Raw genomic sequence first — 27,185 nt, 5'->3', positions numbered from 1 at the left:
GTACAGCTGGGAGCATGACATGGAGCAGAGTCTGATTCTCACTTTTGCAGGATTCACAGGTATTATCTTGGTTCGGCCACCTACAGCCGTCAGGTTCCTTAACCAGTCTAAACTTCAGTTCCCTTATTTATAAAATGAGACCAGTAGTACCTACTATTGAGTTGTTGTGATGATATCATGATACAATATGTACAAAGAGGTTAACACGTGCCTGAAACATAAGTAGCACTCGTTTTACTGCTACACTTATTATTATTATTATTATTATTATTATTATTATTAGCTCTGACAGTAGCTCTTAGGAAAAATAGTTTCTTCCGACAAGGCAATATGGCGTAAGTAAAACCAAGGTAGGTCTTAGTCAAACTCAACTTTCCTTAGCTTCATCACCTTGTCTATACAAAAGAGATTATAATAACATTAAAAGCCAGTTTAATATTGCACAAAGACACGAATGCAATAAAAAATCTTTCAAATGTACACTTCAAGTGGATGAATTATTTGACATGGGAATTATATCTCAATATAGTTGTTACAAAAGAAACTATAGTCCTGACCCACTTGCTATTTAGTAAAAGAAAAAAAGAAGCAAAAAGCAAAACAAAAAAGCAGTTTTACTGATGGGATGCTCCCAGCTGCCCACCCACACTTCTGATCCCTTGCAAAGTCTTCCCAAAGTGTTCCAAAAGTCCCAAGAAATGTGTGCTCAGGAACAAATCCAGTCATTTTTCTGCCTCAGCGTCTTTATTCAAGCTCACTGGCCCGGACACCGCCTGAGGGAGAGACCTTATCAGTGCCGCCATTGTTCCTGTCAAGAATGCTATCTGACAGTCCTCTAAAGCCACCATTTCCCTATCAGAAAGCTGACAAAGATGCCACCTGCCGCATCCCTGAGCCACAGGGGCCCCAGAGCAGCCTCACTCAACCGGGAGTCTTGGTCTCTTGTGAAAATAGCTCCTTTGGCTCCTGATTCTACATCTTTCACCATAACAATTCAAAATTCACCCACTGAGCCAAGTAGGGAATAGATATGATGTCGTCCATTCTCCTACCTCTGACCATCTTTCTTCCCATGAGGCCAAAACAAACCAAAGTCTTTGTTTAGCCCTGAGCATATCAACTAAAGCAGACAGATACCCGTGGGGTCACCAGTCCATTAGCTGAGCAAACAGCCAAACCCTGAGTCCCATTTGGGTCAGCTGGGTCTCGGAGGCACTAACTTATCTTCCCAACAAGTGAGTGAATAGATTTGTGCAAAAAAAAAAAAAATCCTGGTGCAAGAAAACTACTGATCTTTGATTGAAGTCCCTCTGCCAAGTCATTCCACCTGCACCAAGCTTAAGGGTCCCTGCGCCAGCACACAAGATTGTGATTATAGGAGGAATAAATGATTCATTAATTTATCAGGGTTTTTGCTAACTTATCATACAGATACTTGTGTTTATATGAATGACATTTACATATATATATTTTTTAAATCATGTCAGAATGATTAGAAAGTAGAGTAGGAAGACCTCGATATAACCATCACTGATGGAGTGTCATCATTCATGAAATCTCTTTGTGAAAAAATATCATCATGGAGTATATGAGAAAGAAACAGAAACCAAAAGGATTATTTAATAATTATATGACAATTATATAAAATAGTAATCACGTGGAAAATTACAAAGATGTTTCTGTTAATTTATTTCTTAATTTGGAAACAAACAGGGAATTATTTCCAACCAAAACCAGGAGATTTTAGTACTCAAGGTTTCCATGCATTTGTGGATATCTGACTTTTTAGAAAAATATGTCAGAGCATAGGAAGCAATGGGCTCAAGTAAGCCTGGAAGAAAGAAAAGCCATGCCCAAGAAAGCAAAGGACGGAAGAGGTGGTCTGGCAGGTCCCAGCAAGTGAAGCAACAAGCAGTTAAACCATTCACAAATTGAGGAGGAGCAGAGATGAGGCAGGTCACGCCATGGGGCCATGCCAGCCGGTCTCAGTAGCAAGCAGGCAGCCCAGAGTGTGGACCAGTCTGCGGACAGAGGCCAATTTCTCTTGGCTCTGTTTTTAAGCCTATCTGATTTCTACTGTTGAAAGAGGACTTTTCCAGTCACAGAACTTTGAATAATCCCATTTCCTTTTAAACGTTTTATTTGGCATTTCATTATAAACTCACAGATACTTAACTGGTCATGCCGGCTGGGAAATGTGAGAGAAACCCAGTATCCTGGAATGTCCATCAAAGCACGAAGGCAGTCAAAAGACTAGGAGCACATCCATCCTCGATTTGAACTGGGCCAGAGGTAGAGGGGCCTTCCCATCGAAGGGAAAATTTGTGAACATACTTCCCAGTGAATACAAGTTGTGGTTGCGAGAGAGAAAAACATATCACATTGTAGTTAAATGTAGCCTTGACATTAGAGATGTATAGGCAGTCAAGCTGTATGAGATGTAAACATGAATGTATTTAAACATATATTACATTTATACAGGAAACTGAAAGTTTCCAATAATAAGCCATTTCTGTCTCACACAGTCTCACAGGGATAGCTTTATTATGAAGAAATTTAATTAGCATGCATAGTTTGTTGTCTTGTTTGTGACTAAAAACCTCTGCTCAAGACTTTTCTATTTCTTTTTTTTTTTAAGATTTTATTTATTTATTTGACAGAGAGAGACAGGGAGTGGGAGAGGGAGAAGCAGGCTTCCTGCTGAGCAGGGAGCCCGACGCAGAGCTCGATGTGGGGCTCGATGCGGGGCTCAATCCCAGGACCCTGGGATCATGATCCAAGCCAAAGGCAGACACCTAACGACTGAACCACCCAGGCGCCCCAAGACTTTTCTGTTTCTAAAATACCACTTCCTCCCCAACGTTGTCTGACTAGCTGGCTTCTGAATCTATGTAGACATAAATCTTGGTAAACAACTAACATGCCATAAAATGAAAACAAACAAACAAACAATGACTTCATGGGTAGGCAGCTGGAGTGGGTTCGAGTCATAAAAAGGTGACCCACAAACCTCACAAGGCCCCAAGAAGCATCAACAGGCATTTGGGAAAAGAGAAAACATTAGATAATTTAACAAGACCAGAACACATCTTGGAACACTAGTGTGAGATGACTGAGGAAAGGAACATTTGATAAAAGCTAACTAACTTCTTGACCACTTCTTTCCAGGGAAAAACTATTGCCCAGCGTCATTTAAAAAAAAAAAAAAAAAATCTTTTCCTTGGGTACACATAGTTATGTGGCCACTGAGCTCTCTCCAGGAACCTAGACTACCCTGGAAAGAATGACATGAGCTTTGGGAAAGAGTCCCTTTTATCCCCTGTGTGTAATCCTTAAGTGTGATTTTAACAGTCTTTGGAGAAAAACTTGTATTTGCTTATTTTTTCCTCACCTTAATCTGCCTTAGATCATCTGATGAATATTTCTTTCCACTCACAAATGATACGGTTCATTGCTAACAAGAGGGCAGTCACTCCTTGAATCTAGAAGGAATCTTTATCCTGGTAAACAGGAGGGAGCTTTTGTAAGAGAGGAAGATAGAGGGAAGAGACTGGACTTTTTTGGATGTGTTTTGTGCTGGCTCCTTGAAGAGGTGCCTTTAACACCTGCCTGAGACAAGCGAGGGCAACGGGGCAGCTTAAGTGACCGAACCCTGGGCAGGTTAGTTCCTTTGAGCTTTGGTGTCCTCATCTGTAAGATGGAGATCAGAATGCTTACTCTGAAGGGATTTTTGATGATACAAGAGAGTGTATGTCAGATGGCTCACACATGGCTGTGTACACACATGGGTATTCACTAACCCATCTCTGTTGATTTCCTCTTTTTGAGGGCAGGTGGTTTTGTTTTCATCAATTCAGAGCACCGCGGAACATCACGTCATTATTTCTTTGAAAACTACCTTCCTCCAGCAGATAGGCTGTGTGGCTTGGGACTTTTGGTACTTTTAAAATGTGATTGTGCCTTCATTTTGGAAAACTTAAAATGCTTGGCCCAGATGGTAAGTTATATAATCCGTATCATTCTCCTGGACTCTGAACTTCTGTTGGACATGGAATATCACTCCCACTCTGAAACCAGCACCCACTTCAGGATTAATTAACTTATGTATTTATTCAGTCAATCACCACTGGAAAAAAAGCATTGAGAGCTGAATAGCTGTGTGTGTGTGTGTGGCTATGGCACCAAATGTGTCTCAGGAAAGGCCATCTGGGAATCAAGGGAGAAGAGTTTACCTGCTGGCTTCTGCCTGGCATCGTTCAAATTCTTGCCCCCCAGGAACTCCCCTGAGCTTCTGGTCTGTGTGTGTGCAAGGAGGGAGAGGCTCTGCATCTTCTGCCTCAGCATCAGCAGGGCAGGGCCAGGGTGGGGGCTGGAGGAATGTGGATGGGGCGCTCAGGCCTGTTAGGATCCCCAACTGATGGTATTGCGGGATGCCCGAACTCACGGCCCAGATCCTCTCACGGGCCCAGAGCACACCAGCTCCCCCTCAGGCTCGCTTTAATGGTGGGTGTTTTATTTACCACCTTGTATGGAACAAGTTGGCTCCCTGGGATAAGCCAGCTCTCCCGATGATCCTCCTGTGCCTTTAATGTGCGTGTTTTCCTGTTTCTTCGACTTCCCACCTCCAGCTCACGTCTCTGTAGCCTCTCCAGTGGGAGGCACAGCCTGGTGGACCCAAACCCTCCAGCTTCCCAGCCAGGGAAATCCAAACTGCACGTGGTCCTTTCATTCCTGGCATGTCTGTTTTCTTTTCATGGAGGATATTTTGATTTTTCTTTTTTAGGGCCCTTTCACAAGACGATCAAGATGACATCCACCTAAAATTAGAGGATATAATTCAACTGGTAAGTGCAGCCATGGTCTCATCCAGCAGAGTTATGTGCAAACTACTTCTCAAAGGCGAGCGGTATTATGCCCGTAACTGATAACCGGGTGCTCGACCGCAGTTCTTTTGAAGCCTGGTGCGATGACCTAAATTCGACTCGGGGGTTGGCAGTTGGTCCAGGCTGTTAATGTTGGCTGATATTTCTGAGCTTTCTGCCATTTTCTTGGTAGCTAGAATCTCTAATGGACGTTGTCCTTGAGCGGCTGCGGGCACCTGCTGTCAGTGCGTGTCATTCCCCCCTTCCTCTCTTGCAGACAGACTGTCCGAAGGCTGAGTGCTTTGAGACCTTGTCAGCCATGGAGCTGGCCGAGCAGATCACCCTCCTGGACCACATCGTCTTCAGAAGCATTCCCTACGAGTGAGTGCGGCCCTCACAGCTGCAGGCCCCCTCAGGCAGGACCTGTGGGCTTAGCACTGCCATTATTCCTAAGACAGATGTGTGTGCACAGAGGTGTGAGTCTTAATCTTATGATGGTTTGGTCCGATGTCAATGCCTTTTGGTCCCAGTTTATGTTAGAAATGTTGATTTGGAAACACCGGGGACTGTCAGGATGGTCACTCTTGTGTTTCTTTATGTTCACCGGTTCCCCCGGAATGTGAATTTCTTTGTACTCTCACATCCTCGCATCATAGGAACCTCCATACGGCAGCAACCATGGTTCTCAAACTGCATGGTGCCTAAAATCCTTCGGGAAACTTGTTAAAAATGTACATTCCTAGGTATCCCCTCCAGAGATTTGGATTCTAGTAGGTTTGAGGCCCAGGAAATGGCATTTTCCATGAGAATCCCAGACACTACTGCGTGATCTAAGACTATACTTTGAGAAGCACTGAGGATGGGTAAAATCTGTAAGTTCTGCTACAAGTACTCACCCTCTTCCATGAGTCAAGAAGTATTGCTGGGCTTTGAGACTCTACAACATGTAGATAGATTCCCGAGAAGGAGCTTTCCCCCGGTGTGTGCGGAGCTGAGCTGCGCTGCATCAAGCTGCCCCGTGAGGAGCGTCCCTATCACCGCTTCAACCTTCTCATGTAGAGCATGAGGGAGCACGCTAGCCCCTTCCCGCTGCAATAATCAGGAGCTCCACAAGCAAGACCTTTGTTTGGACAAATGACAACTGTTGGCCCATGTCCTCGAAAGAGCTAAATCGGGGGTAAAGGAGGGGCTGGGCAAGAGGTACAAATGTGACCCATGTCGTAGGTAGAGAAGAGGCCATCATGATGATGGAGGGGTCAGGCGTGGCAGTGGGTGGTCAGAGCTACAGCTACGTTAGAGAGGCGTAAGGGGCAGGGCCAGAAGATGCCCCTGCTGGCATTTCTGTTAGCATTGTATCTTCTCACCCTCCCCGTCTCTACCCATGAACAAGGTTGGCGGGGAAGAAATGTGGCCTGTTGGCCATCCAAATGAACCCAGTGACTACTTGAAGACTTGAGTTAGAAACCACAGTACCATGGGGCACCTGGAGGGGCTCTGTCAGCTAAATGTCCAACTCTTGATTTTGGCTCAGGTCATGATCTCAGGGTCATGAGATCAACCCTCACTCCAGGCTCCACACTGGGCGTGGAGCCTGCTTGAGATTCTCTCTCTTTCTCCCTCTGCCCCTCCCCAACTTGCACTCTCTCTCTCTCTCTCTCTCCCTCTAAGGAAAAAAAAAAAACAAAACAAAACCACAGTGCCTAGTGCAGTGGGGATTCAGTGGGGGAGATGAACATGACCTCCTTGGAGGAAGAGAAAGAGCAAAGGCCAAACCCTTATGGTCAGTCTCTTCTTGGGATTCTCCCTTCCTCTCCTCTCCTCCCTGCTGGCTTGGATATCAACCCATTATTTTCATCTGTGGAACTGCCACACCTTTATACCCAACAGCCTTGCAGGAACTTGGAGGAACAAAAAACCTCTTGCAGGGACTCACTCAACATTTCTGGATTAAGACTGTGTCAGAGTAATTTCATTTCAGGTTATTTTTTGTCATGCCTATACAAAATAGTTCCTTTATGCACCAACTTGTCTGTCCATTGCTTGCTGTGATCTGGTGGGCTGCTCATGAGTGAAGTGAGGGAGCAGGGATGTTATTCAGAAGACAGACCTTCCAGCAGGCTGAGCTCCTACCACTGTAAATGCCTTCCCCATATGAAGTGGTAACAACAGTGTTACATGCCTTCCTCATGTGTCCTGTTCTGGGCTCTGGGGAGAGCAAAGGAAAATCCCTGCTCGTGAATTTGACATCGTCTTAGAGAATATCAGAGCAAAGTGGAGGAACACATGTTGTTTGTGATTAACATTTTTGGTAGTGATGGATTTTTCAGCCCTTCTGCTAAGGCTTAAAATTTTTTTAAGCTGATCCAGGGAAAATAATTTGGTTCCTGAGTTAGTACTTAACGTCTTTATTCTTCTTGTGTTGGTCATCGTGTTCCCATTTCAGAGAAGCCTTTATCGTGATCCTAATAAGGACAAAGTTCCAAACATTTATAAGAGAAAGGTGGAAATTGAAAAATCTTTTTCTTTTTGGCCTCAAGTGGCAAAATACTGGAGATGAGCCAAAATTCATTTGAGATGGTCAAATTTAATGTAAATAATATTCATACTCATTGTTCAGGATCATAGCCACCATTTAAAAAACTTAATTGGTTTTCTCTTCTGTTTTGAACTTACAGAGAATTTCTTGGGCAGGGGTGGATGAAGCTGGATAAAAATGAAAGAACACCTTACATTATGAAAACCAGCCAACACTTCAATGATGTGAGTAACCATAAAAATAAAACCTGGGCATGTTATAGGGAGCTGAGTATCAGGGTCTTAAGACTCCTTCTCTAAAATGAAGCAAGTCTGCCCCCCACTTTTTACACAAAACTGATGAAAGTTTAAAAAAAAAAAAAAAGCTTAAATCTTCTCTAAGAGCTCATAGTGATGTAATAACTTCCAGTTAACTTCCAGACATAAGAGATTCCCTTCTGATGGTACCCAAGTCTGGTAAGTCCTCAATAATGCATAGATTGCGGCTATTATTGTTATCATAATCATCATTACTTCGTGGTCATACACTGACGAGCTGTAATAGCCCTTGTGTCACTGGTCCCCGGTGGTGTTGCTGACAGTAAGGTTGGGTTAGTACAAATCATCCTCATTATTACTGAACATTCAGCGCATATGCGCTCCAGGGTTGGAAGGGACCCCTTTGAGCATAATTACAGTGTTCCTGCAGCTGTGCACAATGGTGACCAGCTGTTGGTGCATCTCCCTGCTCTGCTTTTCTCCAGCAGTAAGACGAGGAGCTGCTTTTATACCCACCAACTCCTAATTGGTTTTGTTCTAATGATTTTCATCCTTTGGCGGAACCACATATGTGGGAGCATCTTCAGGCCTATCTAGGCAGTTCTACTAAAAGACAATAAAAGGAATAATGATGACATTAAAAAAGAAAAAGAAGACTATGAGGCTCCCTGTAGGTAAATTAATAAGTCATTCAGCCTCACAGTACAAAACAGCAGTGTAGATTCCCAAGACAGTGCTTTGTGCAGGGTACCTGCAGAGTACATATATACTCATGAAGGTTATCGCATGAGGAGCATCCATGCCACTGCTGCCTAGAGGACAGGCCACATGACCCCTGAGAAGCAGAGCCCCTGCGGTAGAAAATCAGCTTCTGTCGTCTGTGCCATGCACACACTTGGGTATAATGAGCAATCAAATGAGTGGTTCCATCCCAGGTTCCAGACCCTCACGTCTCCACTCGGATGGCTGCTTGCACTGTGCGTTCTTCAACGGATTGCAAATGGAGTTTCTTATCGTTAGTACTCCCCAGACCTGCCAAGCCTCCTTCATCTTATGCCATGTTCTTAGTCTTGCGTAGTGGCCCAGACTGCTCACTCACCCAGACAGAGAATCTAGAGGTCATCTTTGACTCGTCTGTCACCCACCCCACCTCACTCCCCGATATATAAATCTACATATGTCTCAGACCTTTTTTTCCCTTACTTTCCTACTGCCATAACCTTGATTTGACCTTTCATCCTTTTCTCGGGGAGCTCCTACCTCACCATCCCCACTGTCCTCTCCTTGCCCCCAAACCCATTCTTTACACAGTGTCACAGAAATAACTTTTCTGAAAGACCAATCTAATTATATCACTTTCATGACAAAATTCTGTCAGCGGCTTCCTCTCACCTTTAAGATCCAGTCCCAGCTGCTCAACGTGGCCTACAAGAGCCCTGCCTACTGGGCATCTGTGTCTCTCTCGTGGCTTCCCTGGGCTCCTCAGATGACTGCCACATCCTCTGTTACACCAGGCCTTCTACCTCTGTCCCTTTTCAAATGTTCTCCTCCTTCGATGGAAAGCAGTGGCTAACTCCTTCTCATCCTTTAGGACTCATAGCAGGATGACCTCTTTCTGGAAGCCTCCTCTCTACTAGGCCAGATAACCCCCTGCTACCTCCATGTCCTCAAACCCCTCCATACAGACTCAGCTTTGCCTTTCACTATGTGATATTTACTTGTCTCTGCCTCCCTTCACCTTTCTGCCTAACTAGGCTCAGTGCCTTGAGGTCGGGGATGCTGAGTTATTTGTTTTTCCTGTTCTTACAACCTAAACGAATGCCACGTCCATTCTAGGTGCTCAGTACAAAGTAATTTTTTAATGACTATGTACAATGATAATTCTGAGACACTGTGAGATCTAAAATACCTGTGGAATAGTCAGAGAATTGGTACACTCACTAGATTAAGTGTATGGATGTAAGATTACAGACTTGCATTCCCTTTGTTAGTAATCCTAAACTGTCCTTTTCCTTTCTATATTCTAAGCATTGAGCTGCGCCAACTGCCTCTTTTTCTCTTGGTTTCAACTAATAGCATTACAGTTCTTACCCTTGAAACACTATAGGTCCTGTTCACTCTGGTGGGAAAAAATCCAGCGAGATAAGAAGGAATAAATGTTCTCTCCTCCCCTGTCCCTAAATGTGTCTGGGTTGAGGGCTGATCAGGTTAGAGTTTGATTTGATTGGGGGTAAATGTCTTTTCTTTCTCTGTGCTACCTGGGGTTTCCTGGTCCCCACCTGTGAGGGGCGAAGGAGCATGTGGAGAGGCCCCAAGGAGTGAAACCCATCATCAGCAAAGGTTGCCATTCTTCAGGAATTACTCATTCTTTTCCATTTCCTCAGTAGTTACTGGAAATAACTCCTTCATCAAAATTACTGATTAAAAAAAATGACCTGTTCCCTCAACATGTTGATTCCAAACAATCCCTCTGTTCACTCGGAGGATGAACAGGTTGCCATTGGTTTCTTGTTGCTATTATTATTACTACACACTGTAGTCCTCTCGGAAGGTTGGTCTCTAAATGTGGACTTTGATCTCCATGTCCCTTGGCACCCTGTTTTCCCGACACTTCTATGGGTGATCCAGGCGCTGTGCCTGAATGCATTTCTTTGGCTCTTAGCTGGCCTCTCTTGGCTTTTCCGTTGTCTCAGATGAGTAACCTGGTGGCGTCCCAGATAATGAATTATGCCGACGTCAGCTCCCGCACCGTCGCGATAGAGAAGTGGGTGGCCGTGGCGGACATTTGCCGATGCCTGCACAACTACAATGGCGTCCTGGAGATCACCTCAGCCTTAAACAGAAGTGCCATCTACAGGCTGAAGAAAACCTGGGCCAAGGTGTCCAAGCAGGTGAGCAGCAGTGTGCCACAGAGCCCGCTGCTGAGAGGACAAGCCAGGAGACCAGAGCCCAGGTGAAACGTTACTCATTAGGAAATAATTAACTGAATCAAGCAGCTCAGTTGCCAAAGAAAGGTGCTAACGTGGGTAATTACTGCTATCTTACCACCTGATTGATTCCACTCGTGCGCACTTCTAATTGGTTAGTTTAAGAAAAGCAAATACGACCCCAAAGCATTCATTATAACATATTTGGGGACAACTTCAAACGGTGCGGTTGACAGTCAGGAGTTGTTTCCTAAATTATTTAGAGAAGGCCCGTTGATTCCAAGTGAACACAGCAGTGCCCCACGGACCTGTTCTTTCTCCCCAAAGTAAGCGTATAAATGCCCTAGGGCCTCAATGTTCACTTTTTTTTGTCATTTATGTAATAACCTTTTGGCATAAAGACTTGTGTGCCGGAAACTTTCATAATTTTCTTTTAATTGGACTCACCTTGTTCATGCCTATCATTTTCATTCGATATTTTCAAGATTCAAATGAAATCACAATCTCCCCACTGCCCTTTCTCCTGGCCTTCTCCCTGGGTGTGGGTGGGTGTTGGGGAGGGCTCCCCTGGGCTTCTGGGAGGCCGTGGACACCCGCTGGTCTCCTGTTGTGGTCTTCTGCTAGTTGGTCACCAGGCGCAGGCCACCGTGAATTGCCCGTGCGTGGTGTATGTGTGGTCTGCCCGGCCTGCCCAGGAACAGGGGGGCTTAGCTGACCTCACCTCCCCTTCAGCCCTCGTTGGCTCCCACTGGCCCCTCTCCTACAGGCTGCCCTGTCCTTGGTGATCCCTGGTGGGCCGGCTAACTCTTCATTAGTAGATAACTACCCTGGCCCTCTTAAAGGGCGGTGGGGGGATTTTCCAGACTCCTCCAAGTCCTCCTGGTGCCAGAGGCAAATTCTTTTGTCTGTGATCAAAGCCTGGACCTTGCAAACAAAAGCCACAGCTTTTATAAGTACTGTTTAAAAAGCAAACAAACACTTTTTATGTTGAGATCATGTAGGTTCATGTACAGTTTGGAAGAACTAATAGAAATACCCTGCACCCTACACCTAGTGCCCCCCAGTGTAACCTCTGGTGTAACTGAAAACATATCCCAACCACAAAGTTAACATTGGTAACATCCACTAACCTTATTCAGACGATCTGTTTTACATATATGCTCATTTGGGCCTGTGTGTATTTACTTTTATGCACTTTCATTACCCCTGCAGTCAAGATACAACACAGTGCTATGACCAGGATCCCTCCTGCCACGCTTTTCATGGCCATAGCTGCTTCCTCCCTGCCCCCTCCCTAACTCTGGCAACCAAAAACCTGTTTCTCATCTCTATAAAATTTCATCATTTCAAGGACATTATATAAATGGAATCATATGGTAGATGACATTTTGAGATTGCCTTTTTAAAAATTCCCTTGAGATCTATTCATGTATCAATACTTCATTTCTTTTTATTGCTAAGTAGTATTCATGGTATAAATAGAGGAAATTTCACCATTCGTCCCTTGAAGAACATCTGGGTTGTTTTCATTTTGGGGCTGTTACAAATGAAGCTGCTATGCATATTCACGTATAGGTTTCGTGTGACTGTAAGTTTTCTTTTCTCTGGGATAAATGCCCAAGAGTGCAAATGCTGGATCGTATAGCAATTGTGCGTTTAGCTTAATAAGAAACTGTTGAATTCTTTTCCAGAGTGGCTGTACCATTTTATACTTGTATCAGCAAAGTATGAATGAACAGTTTTTCCAAATTCCTGCCTGCATTTGGTGTTATCACTGTTTTTTATTTTAGCCATTTTGATACCTCATTATTGTTTAAATTTGCATTTCCTAATGGCTAATGATGTTAAATATCTTTTCATATGCTGGTTTGCCATCTGTTTATCCTCTTCAATGAAATGTCTGCAGCTCATTTTTTAATTGGATTTTTTTTACCTTTGAGATCTGAGAGTTCTTTCTATATCCCTCCCACTTTATTGTAAAATTATTTTAGCTACTCTAGGTGCTGCGACTTTCCATATAAATTTTAGTAAAAAAATTATGTCTAAAAAAACTTTACTGACATTTTTATTGGAATTTCATTAAACCATCAATTTGAGGAGAACTGACATCTTTACTCTGTCGAGTCTTCCAGTCCACAAACACAGTCTGTCTCTCCATTTCTTTAGGCTTTCTTAAATCAGCATTTTGAAATTTTCAAAATATAAGTCCTGTGTAAATTTTTTAGATTTATGCCTAAATATTTCATTTTCTTTGGACAAATTTTAAATGTTACTGTGGTTTCAATTTTGGTTTCCACACATTCATTGTTAGTCTATACAGATGTCATTGATTTTTGTCGTGTTGGTCTTCTGTCTGCAAACTTGCTGAACTCACTGATCAGTTCTAGGAGCTTTTTTTGTAGAGTCCCTGGGGTTTCTACACAATTGTCACTTATAAATAGGAACTATCTTAGTACTTTCTTTCTAATTCATACGCCTTTTTTTTATATATTTTATTTATTTAGTTGACAGAGAGAGACACAGTTAGAGCAGGAACACAAGCAGGGGGAGTGGGAGAGGGAGAAGCAGACTCCCCGCTGAGCAGGGAGCCCGATGCGGGGCTCCATCCCAGGACCCTGGGATCATGACCTGAGCTGAAGGCAGATGCTTAACGACTGAGCCACCCAGGCGCCCCATAATTCATACACCTTTTATTTCCTTTTCTTGCTTTATTGCTCTAGCTAAACTTCCAATACTATGTTGAATAAAGGTGGTGAGAAAGGACATTCTTCCCTTGTTCTCAATCTTGTGGGGAAAGCATTCAGTCTTTCACCATTAAGGATAGTGCTAGCTACAGGTATTTTGTAGATGCTTTTATAAAACTGAGGAAACTACTCTCTCTTCCTAGTTTTTTGATAGCTTTTATGATGAATGGGTGTTAGAATACTGTTTCTAAAATGGGCTTCAAACAGCTATATCAGAATCTAAAAACTGGATACTGACGCCCTTGTTGTGGCTTGCTTTTGCCTCTTCCTAAGGCAATGGTAGCCTTAGCCATTGGACACTGGATGCAAAGAGCATATTATCCTGTCACACACATTGTCACACTTCATCAAGGTCAGTAAGTCAGTCCTCTGCCTTCTCTTACATTTTCCTTCCCCTATTTCCTTTTTCATCTGAGGTTGGTACCAAGGGATTCTTAAATCTTCTTTAAGAAAACACTAGGCCTATGATCCGGCAATTGCACTATTAGGTATTTACCCAAAGGATACAAAAATACCCATTCAAAGGGACACATACACCCTGATGGTTATAGCAGCATTATCAACAATAGCCAAATTATGGAAAGAGCCCAATGTCCATTGACTGATGAATGGATAAAAGAAGATGCAGGATGTATGTATACACACACACACACACACGTGGAATATTAGCCATAAAAAAGAAAGAAATCTTGCCATTTGCAATGACGTGGATGGAGCTAGAGAATGTTATGCCAAGCAAAATAAGTCAATCAGAGAAAGACAAATACCATATGATTTCATTCATTTGTGGAATTTAAGAAACAAAACAGATGAACATTGTGGGGGGAAAAAAAGAAGCAAGCCAGGAAACAGACTTTTAACTCTAGAGAACAAACTGAGGGTTACTGGAGGGGAGGTGGGCTGGGGGTGGGGGGGGGAGGGGATAGGTTAAACAGGTGATGAGCATTAAGGAGGTTACTCGGTGTGATGAGCACTGGGTACTGTATGTAAGTGATGAATCACTGAATTCTACACCTGAGACTGATATTACATTGTACGTCAACTAACTGGAATTTAAATAAAAACTTGAGAAAAAAAAAAAGAAAAGAAAACAGTAGGCCTTCCCTGTAGTCGACTTAAGTGATACCCATGTCTTTTCAGGATGAGGCTTTAGGGGTAACTGACTACAGAATAGGGGTGATAAGACTGATATTAAAATATTTTTTTCAAATTTGAATATACTACCTGTAGAAGCATTAAGTAGAATATACCATTTCAATCACGTGTATGTGTCACTCAGAGTGGCTTTAGAACGGGTAATGGTCTGTCGTCCCGGTCCCAGGACTTCGGTCTCATCACAGGTAGTGCCTGGTTGCAGATATGCCCTGCTTCAGACTCTTTCATCACCCCATCTGCTCTGTAACTGTCTCTTCTTCAGGTCTGAGTCCAGGCTGGGAGACATCCAGAAGGCCTGGTCGAATGTGCAGTCAGGAGCCCACCAAATTAGATCTGTGGCTATAGGATAGACTATATTTGTGCACCTTCTTTCAGCCCAAGGTCAGCTCTGGGCCAGGCAGGGGGCCCACCCGGCCCCATCCCATCCCCCGACCCTGCCACCCCTGCCCAGGCCTTGCTAGCTATCTTCTTTCAGAGTCCTCAGGAACCAGGATGGGGAAGGCAGCCCTTTGAGTCATTCTGAAAGCTCTCATGAAGCATGCAGCTCCTTTCCAGACTGAGAGTAGTCTGAGGAGTCGCAACCTGGGCATTCCAAGTGCTCTTCCCTGCCAGTCTGCCCGGGCATGGGTATTACTAGGAGTGGGTCATCATCCCCAAGGGCCGCCCTACCATTCTCCCATGTCCATGCGAGAAACTCCAGATCAACGTCAACAACAGTTTTATCTCTTGGTAAATGTCAGTTATACTTCTCTAACAAGTTGAGGAAGTTGGTCACAAAACCTTTGTAGCAGAAGATAGCCAAGCAACCAAATCTGTGTCTTGTTGATTTGGAAATTAACACCCAAAAAGATTCACCGTGAAAACCACCTGACGTGAGACCTCCCATTTAAGATTCCCTAAGTCAACATGTGCTTTTTCAATTCTTTAAGTCCCTAATTTCTCGTGCATCGCACTTTTTCTTTTCTACACATTTTCCTCTTTTTGGCTAAATGAGCAGTATAGTCCCTCTTCTCCACAAGTTTTTTTTTTTTTTTTTTAACATCAAATTCAGTCTGTACTTTGAAAATCGTATCACAACAGTCTGACAAAGGTATCAACACCTGCCACTATGGAAGGGAAGTGAGGATCTCTTGGTAACTCACCCATCTTGTCAAACCATAGGAGTATTTTCACGACAGGCTAAGTTGTTTGTTTCTTTCCAGACGAAAGCTCTCATGGACAAGCTTCAGAAGACGGTTTCATCTGAAGGAAGATTTAAAAATCTCAGAGAAACCCTTAAAAAGTATGTTTATCTTAATCATTAAGTTATTCATAATGCAGAAATGTATTTTTTAAATATATACAGTATACAAATAGTGGCCCACCTCCTACTTTGCTTTGAAAAGAAAAACAAATGGGGAAGAACTTCCATCATCTAGGTATTTTCCTGATTCTTCTTTACATTTGAAAGACTGTGCATATACATTAAGTTTCTTTTGGACATAATGGTGGCATGCAGACTATCCCAGATAAGAAGAAAATATCATCATCTTTTACTCTAAAATCAAACCATCTACTATAAAAAGTTTCTTGATTTGGTATTTATTAATCTAAGCACAACGAGGAGACTGTGGTTCGCAGAGTTTGCCCAGCATCCCTTAGCAAGTGGTTATGCTGGGACGCAGACCCAGTTAGTTCTCTCTGGCTCAAAAGCCCATGTCCTCCTCACTCTTGACTCTGAGAAGACCAAGGTACGCCCCTCACAAAACAAAAACAGAGAAGGCATCACTTTAGAGTGCAGTGGTGATATTCATTAGGTCTGTACCTTCTAAAACATTGAAATCCTGGCGAAAGCAGAAAACAAGCTTTACAGGCTCTAATCACCTTGATTTTTCTCCCCAGTTCTTGGAGGTTCCTCCATGCTCTTACTCCCTGGAAAGTGCGGCCAGTTTACAAGTACTGCAGACGAGTACCACTAGCACATACTCTGTATTTGTCTGTAAGACAGCCTGTTGTTCGAACATGCCATCGTCCCAAGCACATGTAAAACATAAGGCTGTGATTTTCTCTTCTATTCTGTTGTGAGATGTATTGAAAACTCTTAATACCATGAGTGTGCTTGTGCAGACGGAATTAAAAGACTTTATTCTTCAGGATTGAAGCCACACGGTTGCTTCCTGTGAAACACGGGAGGGGAGTCTCTATTTGGTGAGTGCGCTTGAGAACAGTGTCTCTTGGTTTTGCAGCTGTAACCCCCCAGCTGTTCCTTATCTGGGGATGTACCTGACGGACCTGGCGTTTATTGAAGAGGGAACACCAAACTTTACCGAGGAAGGCCTTGTTAATTTCTCCAAGATGAGAATGGTAGGTGGTCCTTTCATCATCAGCCTGTTTCAGTGACTGCAGTGGTTTAAAGAGAAGGGCTAAGTCACGGAGCTCACTGTTTGCTTTTTCATTTTGCGATGGAAGAGATGGGGGACACCGGGGTTCATATCTGCTGCGGCTGATTGAAGCGATTTTCAGCAGGGGTATTGCAGCTTGCATGCGGTCTGGGCAAAGGGGTGGGGAATGAAGCTCCAGGGATGACTTTCTGAGACGGAACAGTGACAGACAGATGCTGAAGGCTTCTTGCTGGACAACGGGGTTCAGAGCACCAAGTTACAACAAGGAGCCCAAGGACAGTAACACCCAGAGCTTGCCTTTGCTGGACCGGAGGTCACCCAGGCCAACTGTTCCCCTGATTGTGAAGTCAGTATCTTCTTGCCCTTTGCATTTCATGTGGCTCATTGAAGGGCAAGAAAGCCCTGGCTGGGCATAGAAAATGATAGGGCTGGGCTCTGGCACTTTGCTGGAGAAAGTGCCTGATGACTTGTGCATAGGGCCCGGAAGAATGTGTTGCAATACAAGGAAATACTTTTGCTTTGCTTTTGTTCTTATTGTTTCTCTCTTAGATATCACACATCATCAGAGAGATACGCCAATTCCAGCAGACTTGCTATCGAATAGACCATCAGCCAAAGGTAATATTGTGTGGCGGTTAAGGGAATTAATAAAGAAAAAAGTGGAAATTAATGAATTAGAAACAGTGGTAAAGTTGATCGATAATATCAAAAGCTGACTCACAGAAAAAAACCAATAAAATAAAAAGACAGGTCTTTGGCAACTCTGATTGAGAAAGAAAGAAAGAAGGCAAAAAGAACACCAATTTATCAAGTTCTATTGATTATATATTCTCTATTTCTCATAAATCTGTCTACCCCATTACCATCCTGGCCCAAGCTACCAATATCTGTTACCTGGTCTACTTGCATTCACTCTAGAATGCAAAATCCATTCTACAAATTGCAGCCAAATAGAACTCTCTGAAACACAAAGCAAGATATGTTTGTCCCTTGTGTAAAATATTTTATAGGTTTTTCATTGCTCTTCAGATAAAGAAAGAAAAAGTCTTGATGTGTCCAATAAGTCCTACATTACAAGGCCTCTACTCATCTTTCAAAATTCGTCTCACATCATATATCCCCTTTCTTCCTCCATCCCAGCCACAGCTGGTCTTTCTTTCTTTCTTTCTTTCTTTCTTTCTTTCTTTCTTTCTTTCTTTCTTTCTTTCTTCCTCTTTCTTTCTCTCTTCCTTCCTTCCTTCTTTCCTTCATTTTTAAATAGATATTTTTTAGAATCATTTTAACTTTACAGAAAAATTAAGAAGGTAGTACAGAAGATTCCCATAAAACTCACAGCCATTTTTTCCTTAATATTTCATGGTACTTGACAAACTTGTCATGAAACTCATAAGAAAGCTTAGACAGGCCAAAACAAAACAAACAGAACAACAAGAACAAAAAACCAAAACAAAAAACCAGATGGATTTTTGAAAAATAAAGAGTAAGAAAGAGCTTTCCCTACCAGATACAGATACATATCCTAAAACTATAACCAATAAAGCAGGACTACATTGGCATAGGAGTACAAATTCAGTGGAGTGGGATACAGTCCTGATGCAGATTTTGTCTATAGGAAAATCTAATATGGAATAAAGGAGACATTTCAAGAAAGTGCCAGAAAGAAATTGACCAGTCAAGTAAAGGGAATAGGAATTTTGGCTGTCCATCTGATACCATTCACAAAAAAATTCCAGATGAGTTCATTACCTAAATATAAAAAGAAATATTCAATTATTTGAATAAAATATAGTACAAAATATCCACAACCTTTAGATTGAAAGACCTTCTATAGAACGTATGAGCTGTAAATGATAAGCTTGATTAAGTTTGCTGCATCAAAATTAAAACTTCTGTATGACAAAATGCAATTATTTAAAAAGCAAAAATAAAACCAGTAGGCTAGGAGGTGATTTTTTTTTTTAATTTTTTCTTTTGAGAGAGAGAGAGAGAGTACATGTGACAGCAAGTGGGGTAGTGGCAGAAGGAGCAGGAGAGAGAATCTTAAGCAGGCTCTATGCCCAGCATAGAGCCCGACAACAGGCTCGATCTCGCGACCCAGAGATCACGACCTAAGCCAAAATCAAGAGTCAGACGCTTAATCGACTGAGCCACCCAGGCGCCCCAGGAGATGATATTTGTAACATGCAGAACAAAGGGACAGAATAACAGTATTCCTATAAGTCTGTAAGAAAAGTATAAACAACTTAAGAGAAAAATCGGCAAAGCTTTGAACAGGTGAGGTAGCTCACAGAATAAGAAACAAAACTGGCCATTTAAACAAATTTAAAATATTTTTTAAGTGTTTGACTTCACTAGTGAGAAAGAAAACAAAATGCAAATTATAAAGACATCATTTTCACCTTACAGATAAACAAAATTTTATTTATTTTGAAAGATTTTATTTATTTATTTGACAGAGAGAGAGATAGCGAGAGAGGGAACACAAGCAGGAGGAGTGGGAGAGGGAGAAGCAGGCTTCCCGCAGAGCAGGGAGCCCGATGCGGGGCTCAATCCCAGGACCCCAGGATCATGACCTGAGCCGAAGGCAGCCGCTTTAATGACCGAGCCACCCAGGTGCCCCCAGATAAACAAAATTTTAAAATACTGGTAATATCAAACCTCAGAGTGTTGGATGCCAGGTACTCTTATAAACTATATGTTACAGCAATTTGGGAGGTTATATCTGCATCATCTGTTAAAATTAAAAATTGATGAACTGAGCAACCACATGTCTTCTGCTTTGCTGGTGAGAGTAACATGGTTCATCCTCTTTAGAAAACTGTGTGGTGTGGATATTTCTTCCAACATTAAATATGCATCTACCTTATGACCCAGGAATTTCTCTCCTAGGTATTTATCCAGGGGCGAATGAAAACATGCCCACTGAAAGTCTTGTATAAAATGTTCATAGCATTTCTTGATAATAGCCGCAAACTGGAAACAGCCCAGGTGTCCATAAATAGATGAAGGGGTCAACAAATGTGGTGTATCTCTACGACTCGGCACCACTCAGCAATGACAGGGCAGGCTGGTGACATACGCCATAATATGGAAGAACTTCAAAACATTATGCTGCATGAAAGAAGCTAGACACACAAGTACGTGCTGTATGCTTCAGCTTCCATCAAATTCTCCAGTAGACAAAACGAATGCTTGGTACTAGAAACCGTAGCAGTGGCCGCTCCTGGGAGCAGACTGACAGGGAAGCTGAATGAGGGAACTTCCTGGGGTAGGGAAATGGTCCTGAAGCTGTGATATATATGCTAAAACTAATCCAACTCTTAATTTTTCTTATATAAATTGTATCTCAATAAAATTAAAGCAGTATTTCCACAGAAATACTCCAGGCCCCAACATGTTTATTTTAGTGTCCTTTCCTTTCATTTCACTTCTAGGGTCCACCCCAAAGGAACATTCCCATGTGAGCACTAAGCAAACATGCTAATAAGGATTTCACTGTCACTTTGTGTAATAGTGAAATATTGACAGCAACTAAGCGCCCATCAATAAGAGATTGTTAAATAAACTCTGATAGATCACATGTTAATGCTGTACAGCAGTTCACATTCTATGTACTGACATGGGGAGCTCTCACTGACTTACACTGAAGAGACGAAAGCACAATAAGGTGTATCTGAGGATTATAAGGGAAGAAAAGATTTCTATAAGAACATGTAATATCTAGAAAGCCAGAACACTCTGGAGAATACAAACCAGATGATAACAGTGGTGTCTCTTCAGGGAAGTGTCTGGGGTGAAGAGCTGGGAGAGGACTGGAAATGTGTGATTTTCTTCTTTCTTTCTTTCTTTCCTTTTCTTTCTTTTTCTTTTCCTTCCTTCCTTACTTCCTTCCTCCCTCCCTCCCTCCCTCTTTCTTTCTTCCTTTTTTTTTTTACAGTGAGAATATATTAATGATTTTTAAACCATGATATAACATTTTCAAATGTTCAAGAGAAAATGTTGAATTGTGCCCAATTCCGTTCAGAAAGTGTGCATACTCGTGTTCTGCAGGAACCCAAAGCTAGGATTTCCCTGTTCCTCCAGGTCACTCAGTACCTGCTTGACAAAGCCCTCATCATAGATGAAGATACGCTGTATGAACTGTCACTAAAAATTGAACCTCGGCTCCCTGCTTGAAGGTCCGGCTTCGCCCCTGAGTCTGTAGGATTCTCATGGAAAGCGGGACGGATAGAACAGTGCATGCCATGCTTCCCACAGTGCCGAGAGGACGGGGGACGGAGCCAAAGGCAGTCTCCTCCGTGCACCAAAGAAGATGGAACGGACCTGGAATTCTGTCTCCAGCCAGGGAAGCCCAGCTGTTTGGGGTCAAAGACAGATGCTTTCAGACTTGGGGTGGGAAGGCGAAAACATTGATCCTTGGTAGAGCTGATGGTGTGTTTTTCATAAGGGAAGGTCATAGAGGAGGTGCAGGTAGCCATTTTAAGGAAGCAGGTAAGAAGGTTGATTTCAAAGCCTTCCCGTGCTCTGTTAGAACTCGCGGACGAGGAGAGTGGAAAAGGCCTGAGCGGTTTGTCTGGCACTGCACTGGCCTGGGTTCATCTGCTAGTCTTCTCTTAGGGTTTATAACTGCCTCTGTCATATTTTCTGTATTACAAGCTTCCAGAAAAGCCGAGGCTTCCTCTGTAGGGATGGGCCACCACATGAGCAATTTCAGTCTACAGCATGTGCATGGTTTTTAGTGCATTCTAACTATTTACGCTGGAGGAATGGCATGTTCTGAAACTGCTTTTTTGGTCTTTGGGCAACAGGGCAAGAAAGACACGATGACAGCCACGTGAACGTAACTTTTTTAAAAGTAAACACTCAGTAGGCTTTGCCCCAGGGGATTCCAGCCAGGGGCTGTCTTCAGGTGGGGTAGGGGCTTCTCCCTGAGGCTGTGGGGCCTGAGAAGCCAGTGCCCTCAAAGACGCAGGTGCAGAGTTTGCAGAGAGGTGCCCGCACACCTCACCCACGGAACTGTGGAATGGGACGGAAGGCCACAAAGGGCCACGGGGTTTTAGGCTGAGTGACCAGACATACTTAAAAGTCATCTCTGCACCTTGCTGGGCTCCTTCTCCTCCACTCTCCCCACAGGAATGTGGGATTTTTTTTTCTGATTTACACAAATCATTTTTACACTCACTATGAATACTGGTTGTATTTTTTAAAACATTGTTTAATGGGATTTTCTTTTTAAAACCCACACGTTTGTGTGCTGTTGGTAGACAGTTCTTCCCCGGTCATCTTTGTTTTTAAATATTGGGATATTTATGAGTGCAAATATTCTACGCGTATGGGAGATGGGACCAACCACTCAACAGCTCCTCTCTCCGAAGACTAAATGCAGGGTGAGGCCTGCTACCCTGTGCTGGGGAAGTGACCTTACTGTCCCCAGGTTTGATGGTTGTTGAAGAAATAGGGCTAACTCACGTTTACCTCCCTCTTCTCTTCTCAGGGAGAGCTCTGTTTTAAAAGAAGAAAGAGGAAAAATACAGAGTTATTGTTATCTGAGCCTATTGCGCCTGATGGTTTCTCCTAGAGGCATGAAGTATATTGATGCTGACATTGAAAAAAATTGATCTGTCTAGCTGTTTTCCCTCCTTCTTTGCACTTTAATTATCTTGTTAGAACTAATGGCTGACTAATAAATTCAGCTTGCTGGCTCATAAGGCCCAGTGGAAGCACTTGCGTTGATAATATACCATAGAGGTGGAGAATGTACATTTTTCCTGCATGGTAAGGGCCATCTCTGTACATAACTATATAGTGAAATACAAGTAAGTAAAAGAAAATATTTATAATATTTTAAGACCATTCCAAAACTATTTTCAATAGGTCATATTAGCCAACAGTGTAGCACTAAACCCAAGGAGGGTTACTTATGAATGCTCTCTTTTTCTTTTTTTAAGAAGTTGCTTGTTTGTTCTCTTTAGTTTCGAGTAAGAGGTTGATGCATTTCAATGCATGATAAGAAGCATGGGTTGTTTGGATCCTAACGATGCATAACTTGCGATTTATTTCTCAGTGTTCACATACTGAGGGTTTGAACTAATATATGTCAACTTCACCAAGCACCTCAAGGTCTTGCCGAAGAAAAGGAAAATAAAGCTTAACTTTTTTGGCTCAAAAACATAGTCTTGGAAGGTGGACTAAAACCAGGAAAAATCAGTGACAGGACCACACACATAGTAGTTTCAGGCAAAACAACATGTGGACAGGTCCATGCGCTCTGCTTTGAAGTCTGCAAAGTCTTCCAGAGGGGAAGAGGTCATTCGGTGTGTGGACCCTTATTTCTCTGACCCAAATATTCCCAGAGGCACTAAAGCCCTTCTTACTAAAGAAAAATGAGAGAGAGAGGAATTTCCAAATGCTCCTCCCCTTCTGGAGAGCCAGGGTTTCCTCAACTTAGTGACAAAGCTGTGTCGCCTATTTCCTGCAAAATGTTGGAAGCGCCCCCCAGTGGTCGGCTACGGCACCGTTAGTTGCTATGGTGACCCTTAGAGTTTTCTTAAGTTACATGCCCCTCCTCCTTACTAGAGTCTGAAACCTTGCTGGAACTGCAAAAAGAGAGAACTCTACCTCCAAGGGAGCTCCTTTTGATGATCTGCACCACTTCTGGACCATCTGGGATAAGAATGTGCATTTTTAAAAAACTCAATTTGGTCACATTTAAAATCGCCAAGAGCAATTTGCAGTGCTTCTGATTGTTAAAGCACCCATCCTCTTCTGCCTTTCAAGTTTGTATTTATTGTTGGGGTGTGCACTCCCAGCTGTGTCTGCCCTTATTCCATTATATGAAACCCACTTCTAAGAGCAGAAAGCAGGCCAGCCCCTAACAACCAAATAGCAAACACTTGCATTATTGCAAAATTAACCTAGAAAATCAGAAGTAAAAGCCAATTTCATGCTTTCAGATGAATGCCCACATTTTGTACTGTCCATGAAATTATCTTGGGACTTTTAGGGGATGCCTTTGGTTATTAACATCCAGTTTTGCTGCAGGGACAAATCTCTTACTTAAGCCAACGTATTATGTGACAGGTTTAGGCATGAAGTGGAGTGTTGTCACTTTTCCTTAGTGTTTCTCTGAAGGAATTTAAAGAGAGAATTTTAAACTACGGTTGCAGTATTTCAAGTGGCTCTCCCACAAAGCCCCCATTAATGTTTGTTAGATTTCATACATCTTAAAGTACTGCTTAAAAACAAATGAAACTCATAGATACTGAATAACTTAGAAGAGAAAAAACTGTCACATTCCCATTTGGAGTATATGATGATGGGTTACTACCTCTTCTCTCACTATACAAGACAAAACTTGGGTCGACAATGACTGGGCCACTTTTTAAATTCTTAACTAAAAAAATAATGCAATAGAGGGGTTATTCCCCCCTCCAGAATAACTTATATTTTAAAATAAAGGATTTTATTTAGCTTTTCTTTGCAAAGTTTGATTTCATTCCCCCTGGAAAAAAAAAATCTTTCTCTTTGCTCTAAAGATTTTTTTTAATTCAACCTGTGAAGTTTTATCATATTTACTGCTATTGAAATAGGATATACTATATATGGGATATATATTACATGGTGAAATAAATTATATATTATTTATGGCTAAAGAATAGAGCCAGGCTAATGTCCACAGCCAGAAGGAATACATGAACGTGGTTCATTTTCATTTCAGTAAGACAGCCGATTATAAGTGTAGATAATGACTTGATTACAGATGCCGCTACGTGAATCCTGATAATAAGACTTGAGTCAATGAAATCTAATCACAGCATCATTTTTTTTCCCATGGCTGTGACTTAAAATCAAGATAGGGCAGAGCTGGAGTAGAAAACAACCATTTGGTTGTAGGTATAAACACAGGGATGACTGAGAAAATTATTCATCTTGGCCACCACACAGCCTGAGATTAACGTTAGTGTTGATTGTACTTGATCTCATCTGCCCAAGAAAAAGAAGAGTTCTCCTGGATGTTGAACCACTGTCTTTTGCACAGTCCATTTCGTTTTTTCCCTAGAAAGGCAGTTGTGGAAGAGCCGGCCGAGGTGCCCTGGCCCTGAGCCCAAGGCCCGGATGTCCATCTGTGAGCTGGGAAACCTGAGGCCAGTGCTAAAGCCTCCTTGAGCCCGTTCCCTCATCTGCAAAATGGAACTAATCTTGATTCCTGTGCTGCCTACCTCACAGAGCTGTCTTCAGGACAAAATGAGTTAGGTTGTAAACTGTAAAGTGCTGTCCAAATGTGAGGTAGCGTGATTGCCATCCTCATCTCTCTTTGGCAGAGAATTATTTAAATGCATTTCTTTGTTATGTGTGTGTGTGTGTGTGTGTGTGTGTGATGGACAGACCTGTGTGTTACTTTGAGAAGTATAATGTTTGTGTTCAGTAACTTTGCAAATCTGCTGACGTTTGTGACTCTGACAGAGGGGTTTGTGCCATGGCCTAACACTTGCCAGGTGGGGTGTGGTTTATACCTATATGCAAATTAAATTTTGCCTTTCTTGGTTCTCGAAAATCTCATTAGTCTCTTCATTGATTCTTTTTGCATTTTTCTACCTCGTCTTCTTTGTAGCAATGGGCTTCCTCAGATATATTCATTTACTTCTAAAGTTCAGGAGAAAATAAAATTTGGAAGAAGCCTACGTTGCAGGCACTAAAATGTCAGAGAATTCGGGGGAACCTCAGAAAAAATATCAAGCGCCATCAAGCCCCACTGTCTTTCCAGTGCTTGAATCTTTCCTGTGACATCCCCAGCCCACGTCTGACCACCTTTGAACACCCCCAGGCACACAGAACTCATTACTGCCCAAACAGCTCCGTTCATCTAATGGTAACTCAACACTCATGACCAGGCTGAGTGCATAGGGGACCTGGCCAGGCCATCACTCCGACCTCGGATGGGCTACTGAGCCGTCTGAGGCCAAGTTCCTCACCTATGAAATAAGACGCGAATCTGTCCTTAGAATTACTGCAATGGCTATGTGGAATAATGTATATAAAAATACTCTAACTTTAGTCAAGTAGATGAGGTTGTGCTAACATTCCGAGCTGAAGAGAGCATGATGCAGCTGTTGCACACAAGTGAGAACTGAGGGAAGGAAGAATTTGGGTGTCTCCTATTTCCTTGGATTCCCTTTCCAATTCTGAAATGAGCAATGAGGCTGGTGGGGATTCAGGAACCCAGGTTCTTCTCATTTAATGAGTTGGCCACCCCACACAGCATTGCCCTTGCCTGCCACCACATCCAGACTCCAGCTGGACTCAGGAGTGGGAAAGAGAGTAAGCCCAGGACAGATTTCCTCTAAAGCAAGTGATAGGGCAGTTGCACGCCTCACTTCTGTTCCTGTCCGTGTGGCAAGAGCCAGCCACGTGGCCACACTGGCTACTAGGTGTGGAGAGAGCCCCCGAACTTTGAAGGGAGTTGGCAGCGATGAGAAAGGGATAAATGGCATACAACAGGGATCATGTTTGAAGGATTTTTTGAACTGTGGAATTATGTTGAGTCACTTGTTACCCACCCCTGTCATAAGCTTCACGATGGCCAGGTCCCCCAAAGGAAAGCAGCACCCCATTTTCTCAGCGATGTGCCCACTTCTTTTCTGACCTTACTAACTTCTGTAAAATGACCCTGTAAGAGATGAGGGCTTGAGGTAAGAGGGGGGTCTTGGGGAGTGGGGAACACTAAATGTCCATTAGAAAGGAATTGGGGAAAAAAGAAAAAGAGGAGTTTCTCATTGTAACTGCCATTCTTTAAACTCTACCTCTCCATGCTCATCAACACGTCATCATTTTCTGGACCTGGGATCTGGGTTCCTTCAGGGTCACTAGATTTATTTCAACTGGTGTCTGAAATGACTGGAAAGAGTGTGCCCACAAAAGAGCTATTTTGGAGGAAATAAGCCTCAACTGCCCCTTCCCCCCTCACTTCTAACCCCAACCCGCAGAGCCCAGCCTACGGAGAGGCTCGTCACCCCAGAGACCTCCAGCTTCCTGCCCGTTCTGCTGGAGGAGGCCCCCAGGGGCTGGAGAGACCATGGTCCATTATGATAGAACGTGCAAACTGGGAACCCTGACTCTCTAGAAGATCATGCAGTCAGTTTGGTCTCAATCTGCAAATGCTTTAATGAAATAACACAGAAGAGCCTAGAAAATATCTGAATATATCATATGTAGAAAGGGTAAGTATGGTTTTGTAAAAATTTCGATTCGGTGTAAGCTAGGTCAAAATGATAGCATATATATTAACTGAGGTAGGACCATTACAAAGTGAGGCACTTGCATGCT

General features: G+C 42.9%; 1 protein-coding gene across 5 annotated transcripts in view; it reads left to right on the top strand.

Moving 5' to 3' along the window:
* The window catches only part of RASGRF2 (Ras protein specific guanine nucleotide releasing factor 2), a 235,114-nt gene extending 209,698 nt beyond the window's left edge, over positions 1–25,416 (top strand). For all 5 annotated transcript variants that reach the window (XM_081826629.1, XM_081826628.1, XM_081826627.1 and 2 more), the window contains 8 exons: positions 4,784–4,844; positions 5,140–5,243; positions 7,538–7,622; positions 10,349–10,546; positions 15,684–15,763; positions 16,707–16,824; positions 17,412–17,480; positions 20,946–25,416. In XM_081826629.1, coding sequence (XP_081682755.1) covers positions 4,784–4,844; positions 5,140–5,243; positions 7,538–7,622; positions 10,349–10,546; positions 15,684–15,763; positions 16,707–16,824; positions 17,412–17,480; positions 20,946–21,038 — 808 coding nt within the window. In that variant the 3' untranslated portion in view covers positions 21,039–25,416. The remainder of the gene's footprint in view (positions 1–4,783; positions 4,845–5,139; positions 5,244–7,537; positions 7,623–10,348; positions 10,547–15,683; positions 15,764–16,706; positions 16,825–17,411; positions 17,481–20,945) is intronic.
* Positions 25,417–27,185: the final 1,769 nt, after the last annotated feature.

Source organism: Leptonychotes weddellii, chromosome 7, assembly GCF_054177405.1.
Source record: "Leptonychotes weddellii isolate Sample4059 chromosome 7, ASM5417740v2, whole genome shotgun sequence".
In the NCBI taxonomy this organism is placed as follows: Eukaryota; Metazoa; Chordata; class Mammalia; order Carnivora; family Phocidae; genus Leptonychotes; species Leptonychotes weddellii.
The sequence above is the reverse complement of the archived record's forward strand: the minus strand, read 5'-3'. Positions and strand labels throughout refer to the sequence as shown.